Below are 26,932 nucleotides of genomic sequence, written 5' to 3'. Positions count from 1 at the left end.
TCAGGATCAACTCCAGCAGAGTCAGTGAATGAGTCGCTAGACGGGTTCAAACTGATCTCTCATTAGATCCAACATCTTTATAACTGATTCATTAAAAAAGAATCATCTCATACATGTCATATGTTCACAAACTGGACTATACTGTTTGTTGTCACGTGCAACCAGTGAGGACAACTCAAAAGAAAGACGTATATTTCTTTTGAGTTTTTGGATTATTTTGGGGTTTCTCTTTTTTTCTAAGTAGACTTGGAAAAATTCATTATCTTCCATTTAACCAGTTTTCCACAGTCCTGCTTTTAAACTTCCCTTTCTCCACCAGTGTTTCTTATGCTCCTTCTTACTCACTACCTTCTAATCTTTATGTTGTTCTGTCGTCTCTTTGTCTGTTTCTCTCTCTGTTCCTCTATACTGTACCTTCACTATCCATCTATTTTTCTTTCTCTACATTTTTTCATTCTTGCTGATATCTCATGCAAATTGGTGTTTAGGAAGAAAACAGTCTCCCCACCGTCACACCTACGCTGTACCCCCCCTCTCCTGACCTTGAGCTTCTGTTATCACGCTCATGCTCGAATGTGCCGGAAAAGGGAGGAAGACTAAAAATTTTTTTAAAAAAAGACGACAGGGTGACCCCTCCTTCATCCGATTTTCTGTGCATAAGAGCTGCTCCGTGGCACTATTTAATTACCTCTCTTTAGTGTGTGTGTATCACCTCTATCTGAAAGGATTATCGGGGCAGAGGGTGGCCTCTGATATGTTTGTGTTTCAGGGCCAAGAGTCACAGAGCATATTCTCACACACACATACACACACACATACACAACCTTGTGCAAAACTGAATTCATGGTCTCAAATATCTGTACCACATTTTTCAGTAAAAAAAAAGAAAAGAAAAGAAACATTAACTTGAGTCGTGACATAAAATTTAGCATTTTTTCCCCCACCTGAAATAGCATTTTTTTTCCACCCTTAGATTTTTGGTTTGTGCTATTTTAAAAGTGAATCTTGTTTGTAGCTTCAAAATATATCTTACAACATCCCTCACTACTACTGTACTATTTGGTGAGTTAACATTAAATTTCAAGCATCCTACAGTGTGACATGCTATATTTCATTTGTAAAAAGTATGCAGCTTTAATGACTTTATATTTATTGAAAAACTATACTGTAAAAATATTTGTCAAATTAAAAAAAATGCTACAGTGAAAAAAAGTTTAATTTGTTACCTGACCATATATGATGAAAATATGTAAATGTTTACCATCACATTATGTAATTTTATTGTATTTACTGCAAGTACCATATTACCACATAACGTACAGTGAAAAACTGTATTACAAAAAACCCTATGTGACACATATTATTTAAATGATTTTGTTTCTTATACTTGTTATCAGTTATGTACATTAGGGTGTTACAATTTCGGTTTACATTTAGTTTATATTTATATTTATTATTTTAGTCTCATGTGTGTTACTGTCATGGTGTTTTGGTCTTTGTGTGACCCATAACACCATGAACTCGGATTTATCATGTGGCTTTCTATTGTGCCACCGTATTGTTTTGGTGGTTATTAGCGCATTTTGAGGTAAAAGGCAGATTTTGCTATATTAACATTTTATAACTTTATGAAATATACGGTTATAAATTGTAAAATATGCATTGTCTATTTTTTTTATGGTAAATATCTGACAACCAATGTTGTTGTTTTTTGTAGTGTCCAAGGAATATTTGCACTTGTCAATTTGCTAAAAGAGTTCTAGTGAAAGCAATGAAAAATGTAAAAAAAAACATTACCACAATGAAAATTAGAACTGAAAATACACAAAGATTTAAAAAAATCTGGTTAAAATGTTCTCCTTTTGTTGTATAAGCCTAATTAAATTAGATTCAAGTCAAACTGATTATTTTGGTCAAGGAAGAGCATTTAATGCTATATAAATTTATGTTCTGACTTTGATTGTTTGATTTGTTTACACCGTTTTTGGGTTAATTGAACAGCCTTTATTTTAGGCTACGACCACATTAATCCGGATACATTTGAAAATGGCATTTTGTTTCAAAACGCTCACCGTCAACACTAGTGTTTCTCCAAAAGATAAGTTGTTTTCCCCTTTTCGAAAACGCTAAATTCACCTTGCTGCGCATGCGTAAAATCTCATAAATGCTCACTGAGATGATACAGACAGAACAAGACATAATCAAGTTATCATGCAATTCTTCTGGCAGGATAATTTTATTGTGCAAAATATCTCACCATTCACTGATGCGCCCAGGTTGCACTCACTCACCATTATGTGTTTGGTCTAAAACACAAGTGCTGTCCTGCAGCAAAACATGCAAGCATCATCTTTGCAGGATGTGCAAAGTAGCATATCTTTAGCAACTGTGTGAAAGTGAATAGCACTGGCGGTATAAACATACCTATCGGTTCAATATACGTCACATGATTAAACATGCATCATCATTTTCAAATACCTCTGTTTTTCACAATCCACACTACAATGCTGAAATGGCGTTTTCAAATGTATCCACTTAAATGAGAGAGAGCGTTTTCAAAAAGCTGTTTTCGTTAATAAAAAGTGTAGACGGAAGGCCAAAATGGAGAGAAAAAGATGCGTTTTCTAACGAAAATGTTTTAGTATGGACAAGGCCTTACACTATCAACAAGCAACAGACTGGTTGCAATAATGATAGGTCAGGTACGTCTGTAAGATGTCTGCTAAAGATCTGTTAATCTGGAAAGCATCTGCTGTGTAAAAACATCTGATAAACGTCTTAAGCCGGGGACACACTTAACGACTGTAAGGCCAATTATGACTGTAATTTGATACTTATGACTGACACGCCGAGTCGCGTTCAGTCGGTTTAAAATCTGCTCCAGTTGATGGAAACAGTCTGTAAGTGTGTTCATTTCAGTCTTAGAATGTTTCAGCTAGACGTTAAGTGTGTCCCCGGCATTAGAAAAAGCAGGCTTAAACATCTTAAAGATGTCTTTTTAAATGTCTATATGACATATAGCAGGAAACGTCCTAGAGACGTATTGCAGATGAGCAAACACTCTAAAAAATACATCTTGCAGATGTAAATGCCAACATCAAATAGATGTGTCAGAGATATACTTGTGCTATCAGTAAAATCACTGTAAGCCATACCTATGAAGGTACTGCCTTCCCTCACATGACTTTTTGTCTGTTTCTCCCCTCATGTTTCAGGGCTTTTAATATGAGAACATAATGCTCAAGAGAGGCCAAAGAGACGCTGCCTCTCTCTGAAAGCTCATCTGCTGGTGTTGCTGTTGGACAGTGTTACAAAGATGAGTGCTTTGTACAATATTTCTTCTCATATTTCATATTATTTCTTGTACTGTTGATTCTTTTCTCATCCAATGTTTTTAAGAGGCACCGCCTCCCTTTCCTCCTCAAAGAAAATGGTCCTTGTGCCCCCACAATTAAGCAAAAAAACACACACACACACACACACACACACACACACACACACACACACACACACACACACACACACACACACACACACACACACACACACACACACACACACACACCCTGGCAACAGTACCTCACACCTTGGCTACAGGCGGACAGAACCTTAATCCTTAAACCCACATCAAATTTAAACTGTTTCCAGTGTAATCACAATTCAAACATGCACACACAGTGTAAACAGTCTTTGTGTGCTAGGTGGATTAGGGAGAGGTGGGAGATTTGGGGTGCATTTTGCATACGTAATAGAAAAATCTAGAGAGCCCCCCAGAAGGACAGGAAAGGGATGAGAGTAAATAGAAACCATGAGAAGATATTCAGCATTTTCATTCCAGAAATGCATTCAGAATATGACATTCCACAAAAAAACAACACTCATTAGACATGAATAATGAAGAGTACAAATTAAGACACTTAAAGGGATAGTTCACCCAAAAATTTCAATTCTGTCATTAATTACTCACCCTCATGTTGTTCCAAACCCGTATGACTTTTCTTCATCTTCGGAACACAAATGAAGATCTTTCTAATGAAATTGAGAGATTTCTTTCCCTCCATTGACAGCCTACGCAACTACCACTTTCAAGCCCCCAAAAAAGTAAAGAGTCTAGTAAAGAGTCTAAAGTAAAGAGTCCTAGTAAAGAGTCTAAAGTAAAGAGTCTAGTAAAGAGTCTAAAGTAAAGAGTCTAGTAAAGAGTCTAAAGTAAAGAGTCCTAGTAAAGAGTCTAAAGTAAAGAGTCCTAGTAAAGAGTCTAAAGTAAAGAGTCTAAAGTAAAGAGTCCTAGTAAAGAGTCTAAAGTAAAGAGTCCTAGTAAAGAGTCTAAAGTAAAGAGTCTAGTAAAGAGTCTAAAGTAAAGAGTCTAGTAAAGAGTCTAAAGTAAAGAGTCCTAGTAAAGAGTCTAAAGTAAAGAGTCCTAGTAAAGAGTCTAAAGTAAAGAGTCTAGTAAAGAGTCTAAAGTAAAGAGTCCTAGTAAAGAGTCTAAAGTAAAGAGTCCTAGTAAAGAGTCTAAAGTAAAGAGTCCTAGTAAAGAGTCTAAAGTAAAGAGTCTAGTAAAGAGTCTAAAGTAAAGAGTCCTAGTAAAGAGTCTAAAGTAAAGAGTACTAGTAAAGAGTCTAGTAAAGAGTCTAAAGCAAAGAGTCCTAGTAAAGAGTCTAAAGTAAAGAGTCCTAGTAAAGAGTCTAAAGTAAAGAGTCTAGTAAAGAGTCTAAAGTAAAGAGTCTAGTAAAGAGTCTAAAGTAAAGAGTCCTAGTAAAGAGTCTAAAGTAAACAGTCTAGTAAAGAGTCTAAAGTAAAGAGTCCTGGTAAAGAGTCTAAAGTAAACAGTCTAGTAAAGAGTCTAAAGTAGAGAGTCCTAGTAAAGAGTCATAAGTAAAGAGTCCTAGTAAAGAGTCTAAAGACATCATTAAAGTAATCCAAATGACTCCAGTGGTTTCACCTCAATTTTATGAAGTGTCGCGAGTGCTTTGTTTGCACAGAAAAACAAGGTCACACTATATTTTAAGGTGACGTAGTTACACTGTACTTGCTCAAATAAGTACTGAGTAATATTAATTAACTACTACATGCACTTACAATAGAGCAGTGGTCTCCAACATGGGCACCTGGTAGCCTGCATGGAGTCTCTGAGTCGCCCGCCGAGCACGTTCTAAAATAGCCTGAATTGTAATCTTTCATTTAGTTTTTTTTTTATTATTTATGATGATGGCATACAATGAGAAAATAACTAATGGTAACATTTCATATACCATTAAAACATAATAAAAGAATTAAAAATATTTAGAATCTGCATGTCGAGCACGTCAAAAAAAAAAAAAAAACGTAACGTAACTTCTGTGAGTTGAGGCGGTCACGGGCAGACGATACATACATAAGATAAATTGAACTATAAAGAATAACAAAAGATTAATTATGGCTGATGATGCAGGTCATGCAAAAAAGAAGAAGACTTATTATTTTAACGAAAAGTGGGAGACAGAAGCCCTCTTCACTGATGTTAAAGATAAAGCTGTATGCCTCATCTGTGGAGCTAGCATTGCGGTTGCCAATGGTCTATAGAGTTACGGTTAGTGTAAGCTTTAGGGTTAGTTACTTGTAATTATGCATAATTTACTGTTATTACTATTAAGTACATATAGTAACTAGAGCTGTCAATCGATTAAAAAATTTAATCTAATTAATTACATACTCTGTGATTAATTAATCGCATACATGATTTGTGCTGTGAAAGTATTTTAAATATTTAAATTCAAATGAATCAATGAATAATCAGCATTAGTGACATTAAAGTTCAAAAACTCTATTATTTGCTGTAACACCAAGGTTGTGATTGCTAACTGAAGTCCAGTGATCCCCTGTCAGCGCCACCCGATGGCGGGTTATATGTTGGTAGGTCGTACCTCCTTAACGTTAACTCCTGGATGCTGTGGTACTTTAGAGTTGACGATCTCTGGTGATATGCAAATTCCTTGCTGCAGACATTGCAGATGACTTTATTTTTTATCAATGCTTCCATCAGGCTGTTTTTTATAAGTAAATGTTCCATCAATGATCCAGGCAGCGCGTTCTCCTCTCCCCGATTTTACAATCGAATGGTGGTGGCTAGAAAAGCTCCGAGTCAAAGGTCAATACGGAATAGATTAATCTGGGTTATTTTTTTTTAACGCGTTATTTTTTCTCAGATTAATTAATTGACATTAACGCGTTATTAAGACAGCCCTAATAGTAACGTGTAACTACATCACCTTAAAATAAAGTGCGACCAAACAATTTTATTTACTAAATATTATATCTCCAATGCGTGTTCATGCAACAGCGTCTGCTCTCGAGTCAACAAAACATGCATACGTCCTGGTGCTCTTGTGAATGTGCTTTGGAGATTAATATTTTGCAAATAAAATGGTAAATTATGATGTTGTTTTTTCCGCAAATAAAGCACTCGCATCGCTTCATAACATTAAGGTTAAACCACTGGAGTCACATGAATTACTTTAACGATGTATTTACTACCTTTCTGGGGTTTGAAAGTGGTAGTTGCGTAGACTGTCAATGGAGGGACAGAAAACTCTCAGATTTCATTAGAAAATTCTTCATTTGTGTTCCGAAGGTGAACGAAAGTCTTACGGGTTTGGACAGAACTTTTTTTTTTGGGTAAACTATCCCTTTAAGAAACCACAAATTACCTATGCCTCTTGTGTGTGAGAGAGAAAGAGCAAGAGAGGACGTTAAATGGAAGCAGATCAGGGCTCAATTTGCTGGAAGAAGAGGATCCAGAACCTCCCGAATTCCCATTCACATCACAATCTAATGTGTTTTAGGAAAAAAATGAAGTGTAATTATTAGGGATGCACTGATATAAAAAATGCTGGTCGATACCAACAAGCTAATAATTATGATCATCTGTGGACCAATAACCGATAAATGGCTGATATTAAAATCCTATACAGGTTTTGTATAAATCGTTTCAAATGCTCAAATTAAAACTGGGCATTACAACATTATAACGTACAGGTCAAAAATTGGAGAGATTTGCTAAAGTTTACATTTAACAGTGAAGTTAAGAGTTTTTAAAGCTTTATATTTTAATTGAGTGTTAGCAAAGATAATCTAAAATCTAAATGTACTAATAGTGGAAATGAGTATGCATATTTAAATACCCACAATATTTATCTAATATTGACCAATAAAATATATGAAATAGTGCTAGGCACATGTATAACATCCCAAGTATAACCTGGAATATACCACTTGCAATAGCTTATATAAATGCCAGGTCTTGTCATTGCATGTACATATCCACTGGCATAGTATTTTAATATGGCATAGAGGTGACCTAAATGTATATACACAGAACCACAATCACAGGAATCTATGTATCATGCTCAAATGTTGATTGTGAATTCTTCTGCACAGCGGACAGAAAAAAAGTGATGATTGACATGACAGGGCTGCAGTTCAGTCTTTTCCATGCAGGTACACTGCTTTCCTGTGATGTAATTTACAAACAGATCAAAACAATATTCCATTTCTTCTACATTTTAAACGGAACAAGTAGTCTTCATTTTTTCGTCTATTGACATTAACCGTATGTAGGTTTACCTGGAAACTTATACCCCTGTGTACAAATGCTACATCAGCCCACCTGTCAACATCCTCTTTTTCATGTTTGTTTCACGCCAAAATATTCCATAAATGAAAAGATGCAAAGAAATGCTATGAAGGACACTCTGACCCATTTCTGGTCTCAGCTGCAGACCGTTTACTCTCCCGTCTCTCTGTGTTCAGTAAGAGGTGTGTGTATACGTAGAGGCGAGAGAGGCTAACAGATCAACATTTTTCTATTTTCATGCCAGCTCCTCTTGCTTTTGTAATTCAAATGCAGACACAGGAAACTGGCAGCCAAGAGGCACACACACACACACACTTACACGGATGTGCGACCATACACACACACCTTGTAATGCTATCGACCCCTGGCCTCTCATGCAATGCCACACAGACACACACTCTGTGCCTGCCTTCCAACTGATAACCAGAAGCCATCGTCCAAACCAGCGGAGGAGTGAGAGACTGTGTGTGGGTTTGAGAGTTTAAATCAGAGACAGAAGGGGAAAAAAAGAAAGTAAACGGGAGTGTGTTTGTATCAGTGATTGAGGAGTTTGCGTCTAAAAAGGTCATAATATCATATTGAATTAAAAAAATTCAAACTACTCAAGGAAAAATTCTAATTCATATTTCACAATTCACTCCAAAAGTAAGAAGAAAGACGACTTTGTATTTAGCTTAAATTAAGATTTCCGCATCATGACATTGTCACATAAATGTTATCAGAATACCATAGACAATCAGAAGGTGTTGTAGAAGGTGTGAGAGAACGATTTCGAATCTTCTTGCCTCTTTCCCATTCACACACCCCTCTTTTCCCCAATATTACCAGTTGCATTTTCACTTTCTCATTGATAAAAGGGAAAAAAGCTCTTCATTTGACAGCTGGAGTTAAATAATTACTTTATAAAAAGAGCCCACGTCATGTCTTTAGCTTCTCTGAGTTTCAATGAGTGCAACACATGAGTCAGAAGAACAAGGAAGAAGAGAAGAAAGAGATGAATGAATGATATGACAACGTGAAAACAGCACAACACCGCTACAAAACAAATGTCTACTGCAGAATTTTGACGTTTTTCCCCCAGGTGGAGACACCACACAACATAGCATGATGACACTTATGAATCACAATGGTCAGTCCATCATCAACAGAAAAGCAATATACAAAAATAATAATAATATGAAAGAGATAGATTAAAAGGGAGACTATTAATAAATAACATTTATCAGCAAATGTTATATCTCGATGCATTACAATTCACAAATATGCACATTAATACCTTTATCCAGCAAGTATGCATTAAACTAACCAAAAAGAGACGGTAAAGACAGCAAAGGTCTTTTGAACTTTCTATCCGTCAAAAAAACATGAAAAAAAGATTTGCGTTTCCACAATAGTATCATGCAGCTCAACTGTTTTCGACTTTGATAATAATAGGAAATGTTTCATGAGCAGCAAATCTGCGTATTAGAATGATTTCTGAAGGATCGTGCGTCAGTGAAGACTGCTGAAAATTCAGCTTTGCCATCACAGTAAAACATAACATTGTAAAATATATTCAAATAGAAAACGGTTATATTATAATATTTCACAATATTATTGTTTCACAGTATTTTTGATCAAATAAATGCAGCCTTCGTGAGAATATAAGAGACTTCTTGCAAAAACGAAAGAATTGTACAGACTGCAAACTAAATCCTCAATTCAAGCTCACGAGCACATATTCATCCATATGCATTTCTCAATTGATTTAAACCGTTCTTACCCTGAACTCATGCTTTTTGCAGACGGTTCCACAGGAATCATAGACTCAACAACATCAACATGAGAAATAACTGCTTTATCTGAGCGCTGTGCTTTGACATTTCCACTGAGCTGTTCCCTTGGGAGTCGAATCGATACAAATACTCGATATAAACTGTGTCAGATCCTTCTCTGTATCTCACGGACAGTGTTCCTCTTCACCATAGGAGAGAAGTCATCACACAATTTACACAAATGTCACACACACATTCATATATGTTTACCTGGCAATCAGTGGGGACACGTATAAGCGTTTATGATATTGTAATCCCTATGACTTAGCCCTCCTTCAATGTAAGTTTATTTGTTTCGCCCATTTTATTCCAGGAAAAAATATCTTAGAAAAGTTTGAAAGCATACCATATTAATTAATAAAAAATATCTCCTGGGGACATATTACAGCCATTATTTGTCCTTGAGATATGGCTAGATCACAAAAATTATTCACATAAGCCCAGAACAATGTTCCACTGCTGTAGTGCCTCATCTATATCAGTAGATGGTGCTGTATGTCTATCACACCAACACATATACATCTATGTAGACATTTACAAACTATATACAGTATTTGCTTCCTGTTTAAACATTTGAACAGGCTGATTCTAGCCCTTTTTATCTCCTGATGGCATAAGGTGCAACTAAATGTGCAATCTATCTGCATAATACCCTTTATAGTGAATAAGAAACGTTATAAGGTTTTCAGACCATTTCTAGCTCGGTCATGTGGTGTCATGTTCATATCATCTCTGATGACAGCAAAACCTTTTCTTTATTAATTGCAGTTGACTTTCTCTTTAAAAGAATGAGTTGCATTAACTTTGAATGCAAAAACTATGTTCCTAATAAATTTCACTTATACTAACGGTTCAATTAAATTTAATTACGGTGTAAAGGATTACTAGGCTGATCAGTTTGTGGAAAGGGGGGATTTTAAAAAGGAGTTTTAAAAATGGTAATTGCTCACATATCCTCTTAAAAGGTCTGGAATCCATACACCCTTCAGACCTGTAGTAAAAAGCTATGCTGTGCGCTGCTAAATACACCTAGCGTCACAAAAAATGTGTCTAGTTGTGCGTGTGTGTACAAAACATACTTAAAACGGTATTTTAAAGAGAATGAAGGACATTTGAATTGATTTATGGGGAAGATGATGTCCTTACAGATGTAAAACAGGCTGTGATCATATTATATAATAATGCTGCCATAAAGTTTGAATGAGATTGAATAAAAGAGAGAATAGAAATACAGTATCATCGCCCAAACAGCATATTTGTCCCAGATGCCACATTTGCTTGGTAAAACTTTCACTCTTTGCATAGCTTCTGTGAACACTCGCACTTCTCTCTGTCTGTCTCCTTAGGGTTTTGTGGCAAACTTAGTAGAGTTGAGTGGTTGTTTGTTAGTGAAGACAGGTGCAGGCCTCATCCCCACACACAGATACACACACACACTATAAACAGACCCAGTACAAAGGAACTGGTCTGACAGAATGCCTTTTCACACCTGACTGGGCCTAGCATAGGGCGACAGGCCAGAGCTCCCAAAGCACGACACACACACACACACACACACACACACACACACACACACACACACACACACACACACACACACACGCACACACACGCACACGCACACACACACGCACACGCACACGGGTATCTGTACTGTATTTAACTTTGAGCCCTCTAGACTCCAGGATAGTTTAAAGGCCTTAAAGACCGTCTGTTGAGGGTGACTCAATTTAAGTACCTACACACACAAACAGAACCAGGGCAGGACCCAGAGGATGATGCACAAGCAGATGGACTCAGCCCAGCAGAACCAAGTGGACCTGAAGGAAACCATCTCACGCTATTTTACACCACTATAAAGCCTTCAGACTCGGACAACAGTCCACATGTCGCCACGCAAACAGTAATTCACAGTGACAGCAAAAGGCCTTCTGGCCTAAACAGAACTAACATTTTGTTGTAAATAAATAGTTTCCAATGAAATTCAATAATTATTTCAATTATACTACTGAAGGATAAAGGATCTCCTTCAAACTGTAAAACAACACTTTTTCTTTATTTCTGGCTTTCTTTCCTTTTATTTTTTTATTTGTTGTTTCCTATCTGATTTTTTATTTTACAACAGATAAAGCGTATCAAAATCGTACCAACACAGTATAAAAGTATCTTATTTAATCTTACGAATCTTACGAAGATCTTAACATTAAACATTAATATTTAATGACATTAAAATGCATTAATATTACCAATAATAAACCTATTAACAGATCATTTTAAACATGACTTAGGCAAAATATTAAAATGTTTATTATAAAATATTATACATTATTTCTTATTAAAATAATGTATTATGTTATTAACATGAAATAGACTGAATACAATATAATATACAAATTATGAACTAGAATAAAAATTAAAGAAATTCATATTCATGTTAAGTTTTTATGTGTGTGTGTGTGTGTGTGTGTGTGTGTGTGTGTGTGTGTGTGTGTGTGTATGTATATATACACACACACACAGCGGGAATATGAAAATTCAGCCTGTCATATATGTATTCTAGTATTCTATATATATGCACTATGCACACATATGTACACACACACACACACACATAAATATTTCGTAAACAAGCAGAAGCTAATTTTAAATGAGACAATTGTGGATTTGGGTTTTATGATAGGAAATTATTTTACTTTATTTCTGAAATATATTATATTTTAAATGTTACTTAACCACTGAAATTAATTGTAGAAACAATAACTGTAATAACCATGGTACTTTGGCAGAAACAGTCGGAAACTATGGTATGCTTTTTCAAGGAGTGATAATATCAGTTTCCTTTGTGCTCCGAGCTCAATCAGTACAAACTCAGGAAACACGTTTTTTTTTTTCAGCACCGAGGAACAAAACCATAAAGCTGAGAAACGGTGAAAGTGAGGAATATTTTTAAAGACTTTTAACCCTCCACGCAGCTCTTTAACAGCCCTAGAGGCAACATTTTCTTTTCATCCCACCTTTCTTTTCTCTCTCTCTCTCCACTCTGCCACCCAGTGCACCAGGCTAGCGCTAACGATTTGGCCTTTTCATTAGGCAGGCTAGCTAATTAGACTGTGTGTGTGTGACGGGTCGAGTGACTGCTCGGCGCAGCGCGATGCTGGCAGCCCATTTCATGCTTTATCACGTCTTTTAATTGACAAACAACCTGCTCTTTTCTCTTAGGCTGAGGTCTATATTCCAGGAGTCTGCGCGGATGTGTGTGCGTGTGCAGATGTTCCAGCGCGCCCCTTGACGTTTAGCTGTGTGTGTGACTGTCACATGCCTTCTCACCCTGGTGGATCTTTGGGGAGAAAATGCTCACTGAGTTTGCCAATTAACCACTTTCAGATTGTTCTGTGACAAAACACATTCACAGAGATGCAAATACTGAGAAATGCACACAGCGACTCAATAAAACTCGTGTAAATTAATCGTGTTATTTTAAGGAGTCTCAAAGTCACATTCAAATATGAAATTATGTAACTTTATAAACTAACACAAAGCTAGTTATTAAAGCAGCCCTTTTTGGAATGAATGAATAAAAGCTGATCTTTCTTCCGCTTAGACACACCATCAGGAGTCCACCATTTATACACATTCACACAAAGACAAAGCCAGCGGGAGTCCTTTTTCTCTGCAAGCCACAATCAGGACTAATAGAGCTCACAATGAATGTGTGTGTTTATATACATGTGAGGATTTATTGCACACAAATATGCTTTGACTTCACTTGTGTCACAAAGGACTCCAGTCCTTTTCTTAATTCAGACGCTTAACACAATACAGATTGTTTCAAAGCAGCCTTACAAAGATAGCAGGAAAATAATGCAACAAAGTTTGTTTCCAGAAGAAAATAGCGTCACAGTCCAGCTTAAGTAAGTTCAGTGATGGTTCATTTTTGTTGTAATAAAGTTAGTAATTTAGTTCATTTAAATATATAGCCGCTCTGGAGAAAACCGCGATGTCATCGTCCAGCTCAGTTCAGTTCTCATATAATGGTGTCAATGCAGGCAGATCAATAATATTGTTGAATATAAAATTAAATGTAAATTTCCCCAAATAAGCAAGCCAAACGCCAATGGCGACAAAGGTGAAAAAGGCAATAGTGGCAGTGTATGTATTATGTATGCATGCAAGGTGTTCACAAAAGTTGTCCACATTTTATATGAGAGACATAGAAACAAAATCTTACCGTAAGGTGGAACTGTCTCCAGATTTCTGGGCAGGCCTGTTGAGAACAGAAAAAGTCAGTGTGAAAACATGTTTACATAAAAGGACAGGTTCAGAAACACAAATAAAAATAATCACACAGATGTTTATGACACAAAATCCATGGAGTGCTTCAGAAATCCATATTTTTATCTCGGTTTCTGTTAGTTTTTGTTCTGCTCTACATTTCCGCCATCTTTGGATTAAATGTCCTACAGAAGCTAAATGAGTGAAAACCTTTAGGGCCCATTAGGAAACTATTCATGAACTGAATGACGTTTATAGAAGGATTGATAGTGTTGATGATAAAGATAAAAGGAAATCCAGCAAAACAAGAGAAGATGAGAAGATGTGGACATGAAAGGAGATGGGAAAATGAAAGAAAAGGCAAGACAATGAGAGAAGAGAAGGTGGAAAAGAAGAATGAAAAGGAAATGGAAAAGAGAAAATGAAAGGAAAAGGAAAAAAAAGAACAGAGAAAAAGAGAATGAAATGAGAGAGAATGAAAAAAATAGAGCAGGAAAAACAGGGAAAAGGAAGTGGAAAAATACAATAGAACAGGAGAAAAAGGAAAAAGAAAATGGAACAGGATAAAAAAGGAAAATATATATATATATATAAAAAAAAGGAAAGGATAATAGTAGGAGAAGAAAGAGGTGCGGTGTTGACAGCTCAAGTCGTCTTAACAGACACTGAGCGAGGGTGGTTAGCGCATTTGCCCTGCGAGCTTCCTACATTTCTGTGAAAATTGAAAGTGCAGAGGGCACAGCAGCCAGACTCATTTATACAGTTAGCTTTTCATTTAACCCCACCTGAGAGCCGGGCAGAGGCTGGAGGGTATTGCAAAACCCTGCTGAGGGTATTGAAGGAAACGTTCAAAATCTTTAAGAATCTGCTTTCCTTTCCCTCGCTGACTGTGACAAGATTATACAGCAATAAAGCTATTAAAAACACATTTTCATACTGCCATGATCTTTATATAATGATGAATTCTACTGTTGTTTTAGACTTGTTTGAGGGCACCCAAAGTGATGGCCCATTGCCTATTAGTCTTCTAAAACCATGACAATTGAGATTTTCCTGAGCTTTGATAAAATTACATTTTTATAGACACGAATCTAGAGGTATAGTCGAATATTGAAGCAAGTTCATATTTTCACATCCAAATGAGATTTGTGCCAAACTATGGCAAAATAGGCACAAATAGTGTTTGCAAGGGAACATGTTATCAGAGTGATCAGTCATTTTATTTTCAAGAAGCGTTACAAATCGCCAAAGATGAGAAAAGGGTGAAAAAAGTTTAAATAAAAAATAACAACTTAAAAATAAAAAAAGCATGTTTGAGTAATAAAGGATGGGGAGAACATAAACATTGAAATTCCAAAAATTATCTACTTTAGAAAAGGCCTTTATAATGGCAATATCAATCTTACATAGTCACAAAACTAAAATTGTAATATTTTTTTAAATAAAAATCTTGCAAACAATCTGGGTTCAGACTATCTCGAAATTGGCATATCCCAAACATGTAATATACATGTAAATATCAAAAACGGTGGTCTTCATTATGTAGAAGTATGTTACAGCAAGCCCAAAACCGGAAAGTAAATGGACCGGCTGATATTTTTCAACTCTCAGAGTTCATTAACAAATGCTACATAGCAGTTTTTGGGACTGGTGTAATTATAGATTATAAGCATAATTAAAACTCATGTTGTGCTGGGGGCTGAAGAATTGTTTGTTCAGTTAACCAGTACGATCAACTAAGCTCTGTATTACGTATTTACTATCTGTTCTAGATTCATCAACAACTACAAGTCTTACAGGGATGATTGGGCATTATGATTGTGATCATGTGATGTGAGAACTTACGGAGTTTAGATAATCAGAAGAACTTCTTACTTTGACTAATAGAATGCTGCAGAATATCTTGCAGCAGGATTGTTTTACTGCACCCAAATCCTAAATGTGTTTGTTTGTCATGTTATGCATGAATGGGGCCAATTCCGTTTCAATTAAAACTATGCCAAAATTATATTAAAACTGTTTCCAAACCACAAGACAACAGAAGATGAACAAACTTAACAAGCTTTTATGGTGAATGTTCTTGCGTAAAAAAAAAAATGGAAGAGAATACAGGAGCTTCGTATATATTCAACGCTCATGACGTGAGATGCTGGAAAAAAAAACAAGCAAAACGCAATCTACATGCAAGAAAAAACTAGTCCACTGCACTAGTTGCAATGACCCCGACCCATCCCTAGTTATAAAATACAATTCCAGTCTTTGTTTTAACAAGCCATATCTTTTTCTCTTTCATCTCTCTTGCCGTTTCTAAAAGTCACTAGTATCTCTTCCTCCCCCATTTCTATCTCTCTCGGTGGGGTTGTTGTTGGGGGTGACGAGTGGAGCGTGTGTCCCACTCACAGCCTGTGAAGCGTCTGTCTTAATGAGAGAAAGAATGGCCCAAGAGATAGATAGACACAGACACACACACACACAAACAAAAAAAAAAAAAAAAAAAAGTAAAACGCAATACACTCCAAAACAAACACACCCACATAGAACTACTCACGTCAATGAAGTGCCCGGTCATGCCACAGCGGTGGCAGCATTTGTGCCAGCGAGCTTTCTCCAGACAGTTATCATAGGTGTGGCCAGGCAGAGAGCAGTTATAACAGTGACGGTTCGGACAGGTCCTCAGTAAGTGTCCCTGAAGCCCACATAATGAGCAGCATGGCATCTTCTGCTCATAAACACACACAATAAGAACAACTCTGATACTTAGTGACACGAGCCTAAATTACAAAACAACATTAAGTTGATACAAGATTGTATTCTTAAGATATTAAAACTAGAAAACTTTTTTTTTTAAATTATCTTTAATCATTGTAAATCTCATTTAAGATGTGTAATAATGATAAACTAACTACACTAAACACCTTTTTTTTTTTTTTTTACATCCAGCTGTTTCCACAGCTTTTTTGTGCAAAACATAAATTGTATTAATGGTCACACAAAGGCCTTAAAAAAAAGAGTAGCATAAAAAGAACAGATATTCCTCATTTTAAATGAATCGAAAAGAATACTTTTCAAACTCACAACTTGTTATAGTTTATAGTATACAATATTTTTTATAGCATAGACATATGGTAACATACTATTCTTGTGTATGTCAAAGATAAAATAATACAGTAACAGTGACATTATGAAATAATACAAATTATAATAACTATTTTCAATTTAAATATATTTAAAAATGTAATTTCTTTTTTTGACAATCCAGAAAGTAAACAATTATATAGTCAAAATATGTGAATGTTTAACATGTCACACAAAAACTTTGACCTAAAATGCCTTTCCTAGAGTTTATCGTGACCTATAAAGTGTTACATTATATTCAACTGTCTGAAATTCGAAAAAAGTGATTCTGATTGGTCAATCGCAGCATTTTGAGACTGTGGCTAAACTCTACAGCTGACAGTTTCTTGGCTAATCCGGTACTATATGTGTCAGCACATTCATTGAGTGGAAATGAGAAAATGTGGACCTTTGCTGTGGGGCAGCTGACTGTAGTATAGTCAGAGTGAAGGGTGGATAATGATGTACCTTTGGTGTGGGGCAGTTTTTGGAGAGATGGCCAGTCTTTCTGCAGTTGTGACACGTGATGGATTTTTCAGTGTAGTAGCGGTTTGAGAAGCGGTTTGAAAAACGCCTCGGGCCAACCCCTTTATTATGGATCTGAGCCTACACACACACACACACACACACACACACACACACACACACACACACACACACACACACACACACACACACACACACACACACACACACACACACACACACACACACACACACACACACACACACAATGGTAATCACCTCCTATCAAAGATAATCCTTAAAAATAACAATTATTTACGGTTTTAAAAAGTAATAACTGTTATAAAATACCAGTAATATCTATTTATCATTTCTTGACAAAAATGTAACATTACCCATTTATCCTTTTCTGATACAGTCCAGGTTTGTATATTCCCTCCATCATTTCCATATCCTACGAAAAAAAAGAGAACAGTACATGAGAAAAACAAACCCAAACCATTAACATGGAATTAAATAAAACTTCAATAAGAGATTGTATGCGATTATGTGTGTGTGTCTCAAGTACAAGAGGCCCACTCCCCTAATTTGACCTTTTTTTAAGATCATTCTCAAGAGACAGAGAGACAGTTACTACAGCAATACACAGCTGCGTCAACACACACAGCTTTAAAAATGAAACACACACACACATACACACACACACACGTTTGTTTCACTATATTAGTGAGGACATTGCATAGACTTCCATTGATGCTATATCAGGTTAATGATATTTTATATGGCCTAATCCAACCCCTAAACATAACCCTCACTAGTCAGTTGTCATAATATTTCACTATATTAGCGAAGACATTTGGCCCTCACAAGCCTAGCCAAACCTGTACATAGATGCATAGTCACAAAAAAACAACAACTGAAAACTCCATTGTAGAGTACAAAGTAATGAAAACCATTACCAGAAAACTGACCAGAGCTGACAAGGGCGATTAAACTATTGATGCTACAAAAACCGATGCTAGTTTAACATGTCAAATTAACTGTACTGAAAAATGATACTGATTCATGAAACAAAATTCTAATTTTCACAGACAAAAATACATTCAGAGGCACATATATTCAAACTAATAAAATGGGTATGAAAATAAACCTTATACGTTCATTAACTTGTGTGTGTGCTTTTTAAATCTACGCGCACAACATGTCGCAACAATGCCCCCAAAACATCCCTAAGGACCCCAAGTACAATAAACAGGAAACATTTCCTTTAATCCTGATGCCCCCCTTCTGTCTCTCTCTCTCTCTCTCTCTCTCTCTCTCTCTCTCTCTCTCTCTCTCTCTCTCTCTCTCTCTCTCACACACACACACACCTCCGTGTCTACGTGGGGGAAATGCCTCGTCAGTCACGGCCCAGCAATCACACAAAGCCAGAGAAAGGAGGACCTCACTATGGTAATCCTGCCAGGCCTATTCACAATGACAAACACACACATCAAAGATACTATAATGTGCTTCTCATATGAATATTAAGAAAAATGTTCATAAATCCACCTAGTTTTTACATCAAATCAGCTTTATACATAAATAAAATAGTGTGGGGATAGTGTGGGGAGTTTCTCCAATTGGCATCTACACACATTCTACACCACCACCAGGGAGGGCGCTAGAGAGTAAGCCATAATCAACATCACAAAAAACCTTTCGCTTACCATACAGCGAGACCGAGATGGAGGGATGAAAAGTAGAGCAAGGGAGGGGGGAATAGCGGAATAGCGACAGATGCTACTTGTACGTCTCATAGGTATGCTAATTAACATAGAACCAACAAATAAAAATAAGAGGTGTGCGCGCAGGGTGCAACTTCATCAGTGTGTGTGTGTTTTAATGAATTCCAGCTGACTAATAGTCTGAGAGAGAAAAAAGCTGGCGTGCGCCCGGCCACCATCGTTGGGTCCATGGAGAACAAAACGGATGTGTAGGAGAAACTAATTAACCATGAACACAAGCTCCCATTAGACAGAAAGAGACTGAGATACTATTCTGACTTTAAGAGTACTCTGTGTGTAGGGAACAGGCCATGTGAAGGCGTATCTCAAAACACAAACTGTCTGGGACTCTCAGAGTGTTTTCTCTCACAGCTGAATCACAGCCCTGAACTAAACGGCTACTAAAACGTGTTAATGGGATCCTCATTGGAAAATTCATTTAGCCAGTTCTGAAGCAAACATAAAGCCACAAAGAATACCATAGTGAATATAAACTACCATTCAAAATGTTGTGGATGAAGATTTGTTTCATGTTTGTGACCGAAGTCTCTTATGCTCACCAAGGCAGCATTTATTTGATCAAAATACTGTAAAAACATTTAAAATAATAATAATTGTTTTCTATTTGAATATAATTTACGATGTTATGTATTCCTGTGATGGCAAAGCAAAATTTTCAACTTCATTACTCCAGTCTTCAGTTTCACATGATCCTTCACAAATCATTCTAATATGCTGATTTGATGCTCAAGAAACATATTAAAAATGTTAAAAACATTTGTGCTAACTAATATTTGTGTGAAAATGGTGATATATTTTTTTCAGGATTCTCTGATAAATAGAAAGTTCAAGAGGGCACCTTTTATTTCAAGCAGATTTTTTTTGTATCATTTTAAATATCTGTCTCTGTTAATGCATTTAATGTCTCGCTGAATAAAAGTATTAATTTATAAAAAATAAAAATAAAACTATTTCACAAATAATTACAAAGAAGTTCTAAGTAACAAATTGAATGAAACGTGAAATTACAAAGTAGAAAACGTGAATTTTGTTCTTTTTCATGTAAAATGTATTCCAATAATCTTTCTTAACTTAAAATATATATATATATATATATATATATATTGTGTATATATATATATATACACAGGTCCTTCTCAAAAAATTAGCATATTGTGATAAAGTTTATTATTTTCCATAATGTAATGATAAAAATTAAACTTTCATATATTTTAGATTAATTGCACACCAACTGAAATATTACAGGTCTTTTATTGTTTTAATACTGATGATTTTGGCATACAGCTCATGAAAACCCAAAATTCCTATCTCAAAAAATTAGCATATCATGAAAAGGGTCTCTAAACGAGCTATTAACCTAATCATCTGAATCAACTAATTAACTCTAAACACCTGCAAAAGATTCCTGAGGCTTTTAAAAACTCCCAGCCTGTTGCTGCTTCTCTGTAGCCCAGGTCAGGCACTTCTGCCGCTGTTTCTGGTTCAAAAGTGGCTTGACCTGGGGAATGCGTCACCTGTAGCCCATTTCCTACACACGCCTGTGCACGGTGGCTCTGGATGTTTCTACTCCAGACTCAGTCCACTGCTTCCGCAGGTCCCCCAAGGTCTGGAATCGGTCCTTCTCTACAATCTTCCTCAGGGTCCGGTCACCTCTTCTCGTTGTGCAGCGTTTTTGCCACACTTTTTCCTTCCCACAGACTTCCCACTGAGGTGCCTTGATACAGCACTCTGGGAACAGCCTATTTTTTTCAGGAATTTCTTTGTGTGTCTTACGCTCTTGCTTGAGGGTGTCAATGATGGCCTTCTGGACAGCAGTCAGGTCGGCAGTCTTACCCATGATTGCGGTTTTGAGTAATGAAACAGGCTGGGAGTAGATCGTTTAGAGACCCTTTTCATGATATGCTAATTTTTTGAGATAGGAATTTTGGGTTTTCATGAGCTGTATGCCAAAATCATCAGTATTAAAACAATAAAAGACCTGAAATATTTCAGTTGGTGTGCAATGAATCTAAAATATATGAAAGTTTAATTTTTATCATTACATTATGGAAAATAATGAACTATCACAATATGCAAATTCTTTGAGAAGGACCTGTATATATATATATATATATATATATATATATATATACATATATATATATATATATATATATATATATATATATATACACTCACCTAAAGGATTATTAGGAACACCATACTAATACTGTGTTTGACCCCCTTTCGCCTTCAGAACTGCCTTAATTCTACGTGGCATTGATTCAACAAGGTGCTGAAAGCATTCTTTAGAAATGTTGGCCCATATTGATAGGATAGCATCTTGCAGTTGATGGAGATTTGTGGGATGCACATCCAGGGCATGAAGCTCCTGTTCCACCAGCTCTATTGGGTTGAGATCTGGTGACTGTGGGGGCCATTTTAGTACAGTGAACTCATTGTTATGTTCAAGAAACCAATTTGAAATGATTCAAGCTTTGTGACATGGTTCATTATCCTGCTGGAAGTAGCCATCAGAGGATGGGTACATGGTGGCCATAGAGGGATGGACATGGTCAGAAACAATGCTCAGGTAGCCCGTGGCATTTAAACGATGCCCAATTGGCACTAAGGGGCCCAAAGTGTGCCAAGAAAACATCCACCACACCATTACACCACCACCACCAGCCTGCACAGTGGTAACAAGGCATGATGGATCCATGTTCTCATTCTTTTTACGCCAAATTCTGACTCTACCATCTGAATGTCTCAACAGAAATCGAGACTCATCAGACCAGGCAATATTTTCCAGTCTTCAACTGTCCAATTTTGGTGAGCTCTTGCAAATTGTAGCCTCTTTTTCCTATTTGTAGTGGAGATGAGTGGTACCCGGTGGGGTCTTCTGCTGTTGTAGCCCATCCGCCTCAAAGTTGTGCGTGTTGTGGCTTCACAAATGCTTTGCTGCATACCTCGGTTGTAACGAGTGGTTATTTCAGTCAAAGTTGCTCTTCTATCAGCTTGAATCAGTCGCCCATTCCCCTCTGACCTCTAGCATCAACAAGGCATATTCGCCCACAGGACAGCCACATACTGGATGTTTTTACCTTTTCACACCATTCTTTGTAAACCGTAGAAATGTTTGTGCGTGAAGATCCCAGTAACTGAGCAGATTGTGAAATACTCAGACCGGCCCGTCTGGCACCAACAACCATCCCACGCTCAAAATTGCTTAAATCACCTTTCTTTCCCATTCTGACATTCAGTTTGGAGTTCAGGAGATTGTCTTGACCAGGACCACACCCCTGAATGCATTGAAGCAACTGCCATGTGATTGGTTGATTAGATAATTGCATAAATGAGAAATTGAACAGGTGTTCCTAATAATCTTTTAGGTGAGTGTATATATATATATATATATATATATATATATATATATACATTTTTTTAAAAATAAATTTTCAATTTTTATTCATTTTTTAAAATATATATATTTTTTACAGTGGTGTATTGGAATTTCTTATAACATTCATTAAATGTGTGCAGCAACATAGAGGACTATGATTCATCATAAATTAATTACATGAAAGCGGTGTGTCGTAGTGGCGTATCATTTAAAGATTTGGGCAGGTTCCAGGTTCAAACTCTGTGATCCAATCAATATTGTCACGACACTTTCCTGTGGCTTTAGACAGGGGTGTTCGAACCCTTGAAGGGCCACTGTCCTGCAGATTTTTGCTACAACTTGCCTCAACAAACCTTCCTGGAATTTTCTAGTATCCTTAGTAAGACGGTAGACCTTGATTAGCTGGTTCAGGAGTAGGGATGCTAACCGATGACCATTTGACCGACGATTGACCGTCTCAACGTTAACCGATCAAAGTTGTCGGTAGTCGGTTAAAAAAAAAAGTGATCTCTAAATTAGGCTATTATAGACAGTGGACTAAACGCTACTACATTTAGCCATCTCATTCCAAGATATTTTTGTGTGAAGTGAACAAATCCCTCAAACTCAATTTTCATAACTCGCCTGTTTGTACTTAATAAACCAATAAAAACATTTGGCGCGAGGTCACAGCGTTTGGGTTCGCTCGCTCACAAGTTTTGCGAAAAGTAAAGGCTACAGGCTAAAACACTGCAGGTTAGAGCCAGGGCAGACGACAGATGAAGCGTGCAAACGTAGTGTGTGGGACCATTTCACCAAAAAGAATGACATGATACAGTGCTTAAATACAGTAGTAATACTGTAGAAATACATTACATCTACATTTCAGTGGTAACAGATAAGGTGGTGATGATCATCATCTTTCTTTTTTATTGTTAGCACTAACGTTAGCTACCTCAAACTAAAGCGGAGTCTCTTCGGAGCTGTCATTTTCTTAAATGAGCCGCTGCAATGTTTCAAATGAGCTTCTAACGCTAGACTAACGCCTTTATTTTCAACGCGATCACCTTGTACCCAAACCATTTCAAAACTAAGGAGCCATTTGTCCTCCGATTACATAGAAGCTCCTCGGCGCCGCGTTTGTGGGACTCATGTTTCGCGCTGTAGGGGTTTTTAAAAAAGTGACGTGAGTGGAAGCGCGGCGCCGGGGCAGTGTGTGTGTGTGTGTGTGTGTGTGTGTGTGTGTGTGTGTGTGTGTGTGTGTGTGTGTGTGTGTGTGTGTGTGTGTGTGAGCGGGAGGCAGAGAGAGAAACGACAGAGTTGCAAAATTGCAGGCGCGGCTCGAAATGGCTGTTATTTCAGACAGCGTGGCATATTTTAAACTAATCGGTTAACCGGTTTCAACCGGCTAATGAGGCTTGGTGGTCGGTCAAGAAAATTTTTCATTTTCGCCATCCCTTTTCAGGAGCTAAACTTTGCAGGACAGTGGCCCTACAGGAGCAGGATTGGACACCCCTGCTTTAGAGCCACATGGAATTTAGTTTGGTAGCAGATCTGAGCACCCATGTGCCAGCAAATATGGCAGTTTTTTAAATTGCATACTTCAAGAGTGTCTTGTGGCAGCCGGCCAAGTACCTTTGAGATGAATAAGAATGCTAACAGATCATTTTCTCTAGGAATTATATGGATTTCTTTAGGCTGATGTGTGAAATACCACCATTGTAATTGCACACAGTCTGACTTCTGACTATTGGTCTCCAATTCGGTCTACTTTGTTGCTTATAGCTTGCTATATTTGCATGCACTATGCATTGAAGGAATTTGAGGCTATCACCATTGAGCAAGGCACTTGTAATGAGACATATTTCCAAATGAAGCAGAATATTCAATGAGAACAAAAAATTAAGGTGGGACTTTGGCTGATCGGATGATTGGATCATTAAAAATTGGGTGTTCAATACCAGAATGGAGTTAGTCCTTGATGTCAGTTTGCAATCAATAGTGGAAACACTGCCAGCATCTTTTTGACCCGAATATGGAAGCTGAAGTTAGGGGTGTGCAATATTTATCGTCTACGATAACATCGTAATTGTTGTTTTAATGAAATGCATGGTGACATATTCAAGTGTCACTCACTTTGCAAAAAGGCAAGCTAACAGAAACACGTCTTGAGAGTCCAAACATATTCACTGCGTGATAAAGCCTATTACAATGTAGTTAGAATGCCCCAATAATTCAAGTTATGTGGGCAAAAAGTATCCCTGTATGAGTTTTTATATTGATGATAACATTGATATAGTTAATATACAGTGACATCACACAAGCAAGAAATCCATTTTCCTGAATATAGGGGATATTGATATTATACAACAGTTCAACAAACAAGAAGTTAAAACTAAGTGAGTTACAATTTAGACACAATATTGTCTGTTTTGCTCTTTCGTCATCGAAAATATTTGTGCAACACAGTGCTTTCACTGTTTTTTTTTAATAAAAAATAAAGACATTTTTAATAAAACCTGACAGATCTGTCCTTCCATTAAGACATCTTTTGAACTTCTCTCTTGCAATATTTGTGCACTATGCATGTGCGTTAATCAATGTTCATACATGAATAAAAGCTTAAATTAAATCTGTTCATCATATAAAGCAATCGTGTCTCTTCAGAAGATTTGGATTAAACTGCTCGATTCATGTGGATTACTTTTACAATGTCTTTATGAACTAATTGAAACATGAAGGTTTTGGGGCAATGGGCAGAAATCTGGTCCATTAAAAATATCTTTCTTTGTGTTTTGAAGATGAATTGAAGTCTTGTGGGTTTGGAACGACATGAGGGTGAGCAACTGATGACAGAATTTTCCTTTTTGGGTGAACTAATCCTTTAAGTAAGTAAATGAGGTCAATTTTGATTTCATGCTGGCTTTAACCTTGGGTTCCATGCAGGTGGACTGTACCTGTAAGTGTACTGCAAATCATGTTAGCTAAATAACTACTTGCTTCAAAAGGAATTTTCGACTGTTATTTGGATAGATCTGTTGTCTTGTCACAGAACGACAGAAAAGATTCTAAAAGAAAAACCCTCCGGTGTTTGTATAGGCAGCACATAGCATCCCCTACTGAACCAGTGACAAAAGTATCAATCCTGAGCACCTCTCTCCGCACTCGTCTCCCTTAACAACCTCCCTCAAGTGTAACCATTCAGCCTTCTCCAGCACAGGGAGGGGGAACATGGGACTGAACCCTGAAAAAGCTGATCAAAGCCTCAAGCAGGCCCCGCCGTTAACCAGTTTTGGGGGATGCAGGCCCTTTGTGCAGTGCTGTTGACTTCTGCTACTGGGCTGGTGGAGGGGACAAAGAGAGCGGAAGAGAGCCCAGCAGTCAGATTAACACAGCCATACATGACAATGGAACCCAAGTGTGGGCGACCCCATGTACCTTTGTGTGTGAGGGTGTACGTTTAAATGGAGGAAAGAGGGAAGGGAGAAGTTGCTCATGTTCAGCCCTACTTTTGGTTTTTACTGCAGGGCTCAACAATATAGATGGTCTGATGGCACAGGATCAGTGTTAGTGTTTTGGGACAGTTCATAGAACTATCACTTGACCTATTTGGCTAACATGTACTACTGTTCAAATGGTACATTCTTTTATTCAACAAGGGTGCATTCATTTGATCAATAGTGGCAGTAAAGACTGTTACATTGTTACCAAAAATACCCAATTCAAAAAAATGCTTTCAACCAATCCTGAAAGTCATGGTTTCTACAAAAAAAAATTTGGTTTTTCAACATGAATGAATGAAATTATTTTTTTGATCTCCAAATCAGCATATTAGAATTATTTCTGTGACATTGAAGAGTAATGATGCTGAAAATTCAGCTTTACAGTCACAGGAATAAATTACATTTTAAAATATATTTTAAACTGTCATAATGTTTCACAATATTACTGTTTTTACTGTATTTTTGATTAAATAAATACAGCCTTGGTGAGAACGAGACTTCTTACAAAAACAATACCAACCACAAACTTTTGAACAACATTGTAGATGAGGTTTTATCAAAATTCTGAAAATTACTGGCAATGGTCTAAAGTATGACACAAATCAATAATATTTTACACACTATGCAATACTTTTTTGTCTGTATGAATTCATAGCCTTCAGATCAAGTTTAGTATAATTTCCAGCTAAGAAATAAAATATAACTATATAATATAAAATATAAAATGTTTCTAAAAAAAATATTTAAAAAATCTGCCTAAATTTTTGTGGTAGGACCAGTCAAAATGTTGGGCAGAGCAGAAAAAACCTGATCTACTGGCCTGTCCGGGGCAGCCAAAAAAAAGTAAAAATACAAATTAAAATCCTTGTTTAGCCTTGTACTGACCAAATCAGTGATTCCCAAAATCAAAAGGAGTCCGTGGTCTCTTGTCAATAGTGAAGCGATATATGAAGCACAGCTTTCACAGAACTCACCAAGCAACTTTAATTTGGGCACCACAGCAAATC

General features: G+C 36.8%; 1 protein-coding gene across 1 annotated transcript in view; it reads right to left on the bottom strand.

The window, feature by feature from the left end:
• Positions 1-26,932, bottom strand: part of zcchc7 (zinc finger, CCHC domain containing 7) — a 61,742-nt gene that overhangs the window by 7,092 nt on the left and 27,718 nt on the right. The window contains exons 3-6 of the mRNA XM_077204212.1: positions 17,670-17,728; positions 17,278-17,415; positions 16,244-16,414; positions 13,652-13,687 (exon numbers count right to left, since the gene is read on the bottom strand). Coding sequence (XP_077060327.1) covers positions 13,652-13,687; positions 16,244-16,414; positions 17,278-17,415; positions 17,670-17,728 — 404 coding nt within the window. The remainder of the gene's footprint in view (positions 1-13,651; positions 13,688-16,243; positions 16,415-17,277; positions 17,416-17,669; positions 17,729-26,932) is intronic.

The sequence above is a fragment of the Siphateles boraxobius genome, unplaced genomic scaffold (assembly GCF_051911475.1).
Source record: "Siphateles boraxobius isolate OS27281-9 unplaced genomic scaffold, OSU_SipBor_1 119, whole genome shotgun sequence".
In the NCBI taxonomy this organism is placed as follows: Eukaryota; Metazoa; Chordata; class Actinopteri; order Cypriniformes; family Leuciscidae; genus Siphateles; species Siphateles boraxobius.
Note: the sequence above shows the minus strand (reverse complement) of the source record. Positions and strands in the feature narration are given on the sequence as shown.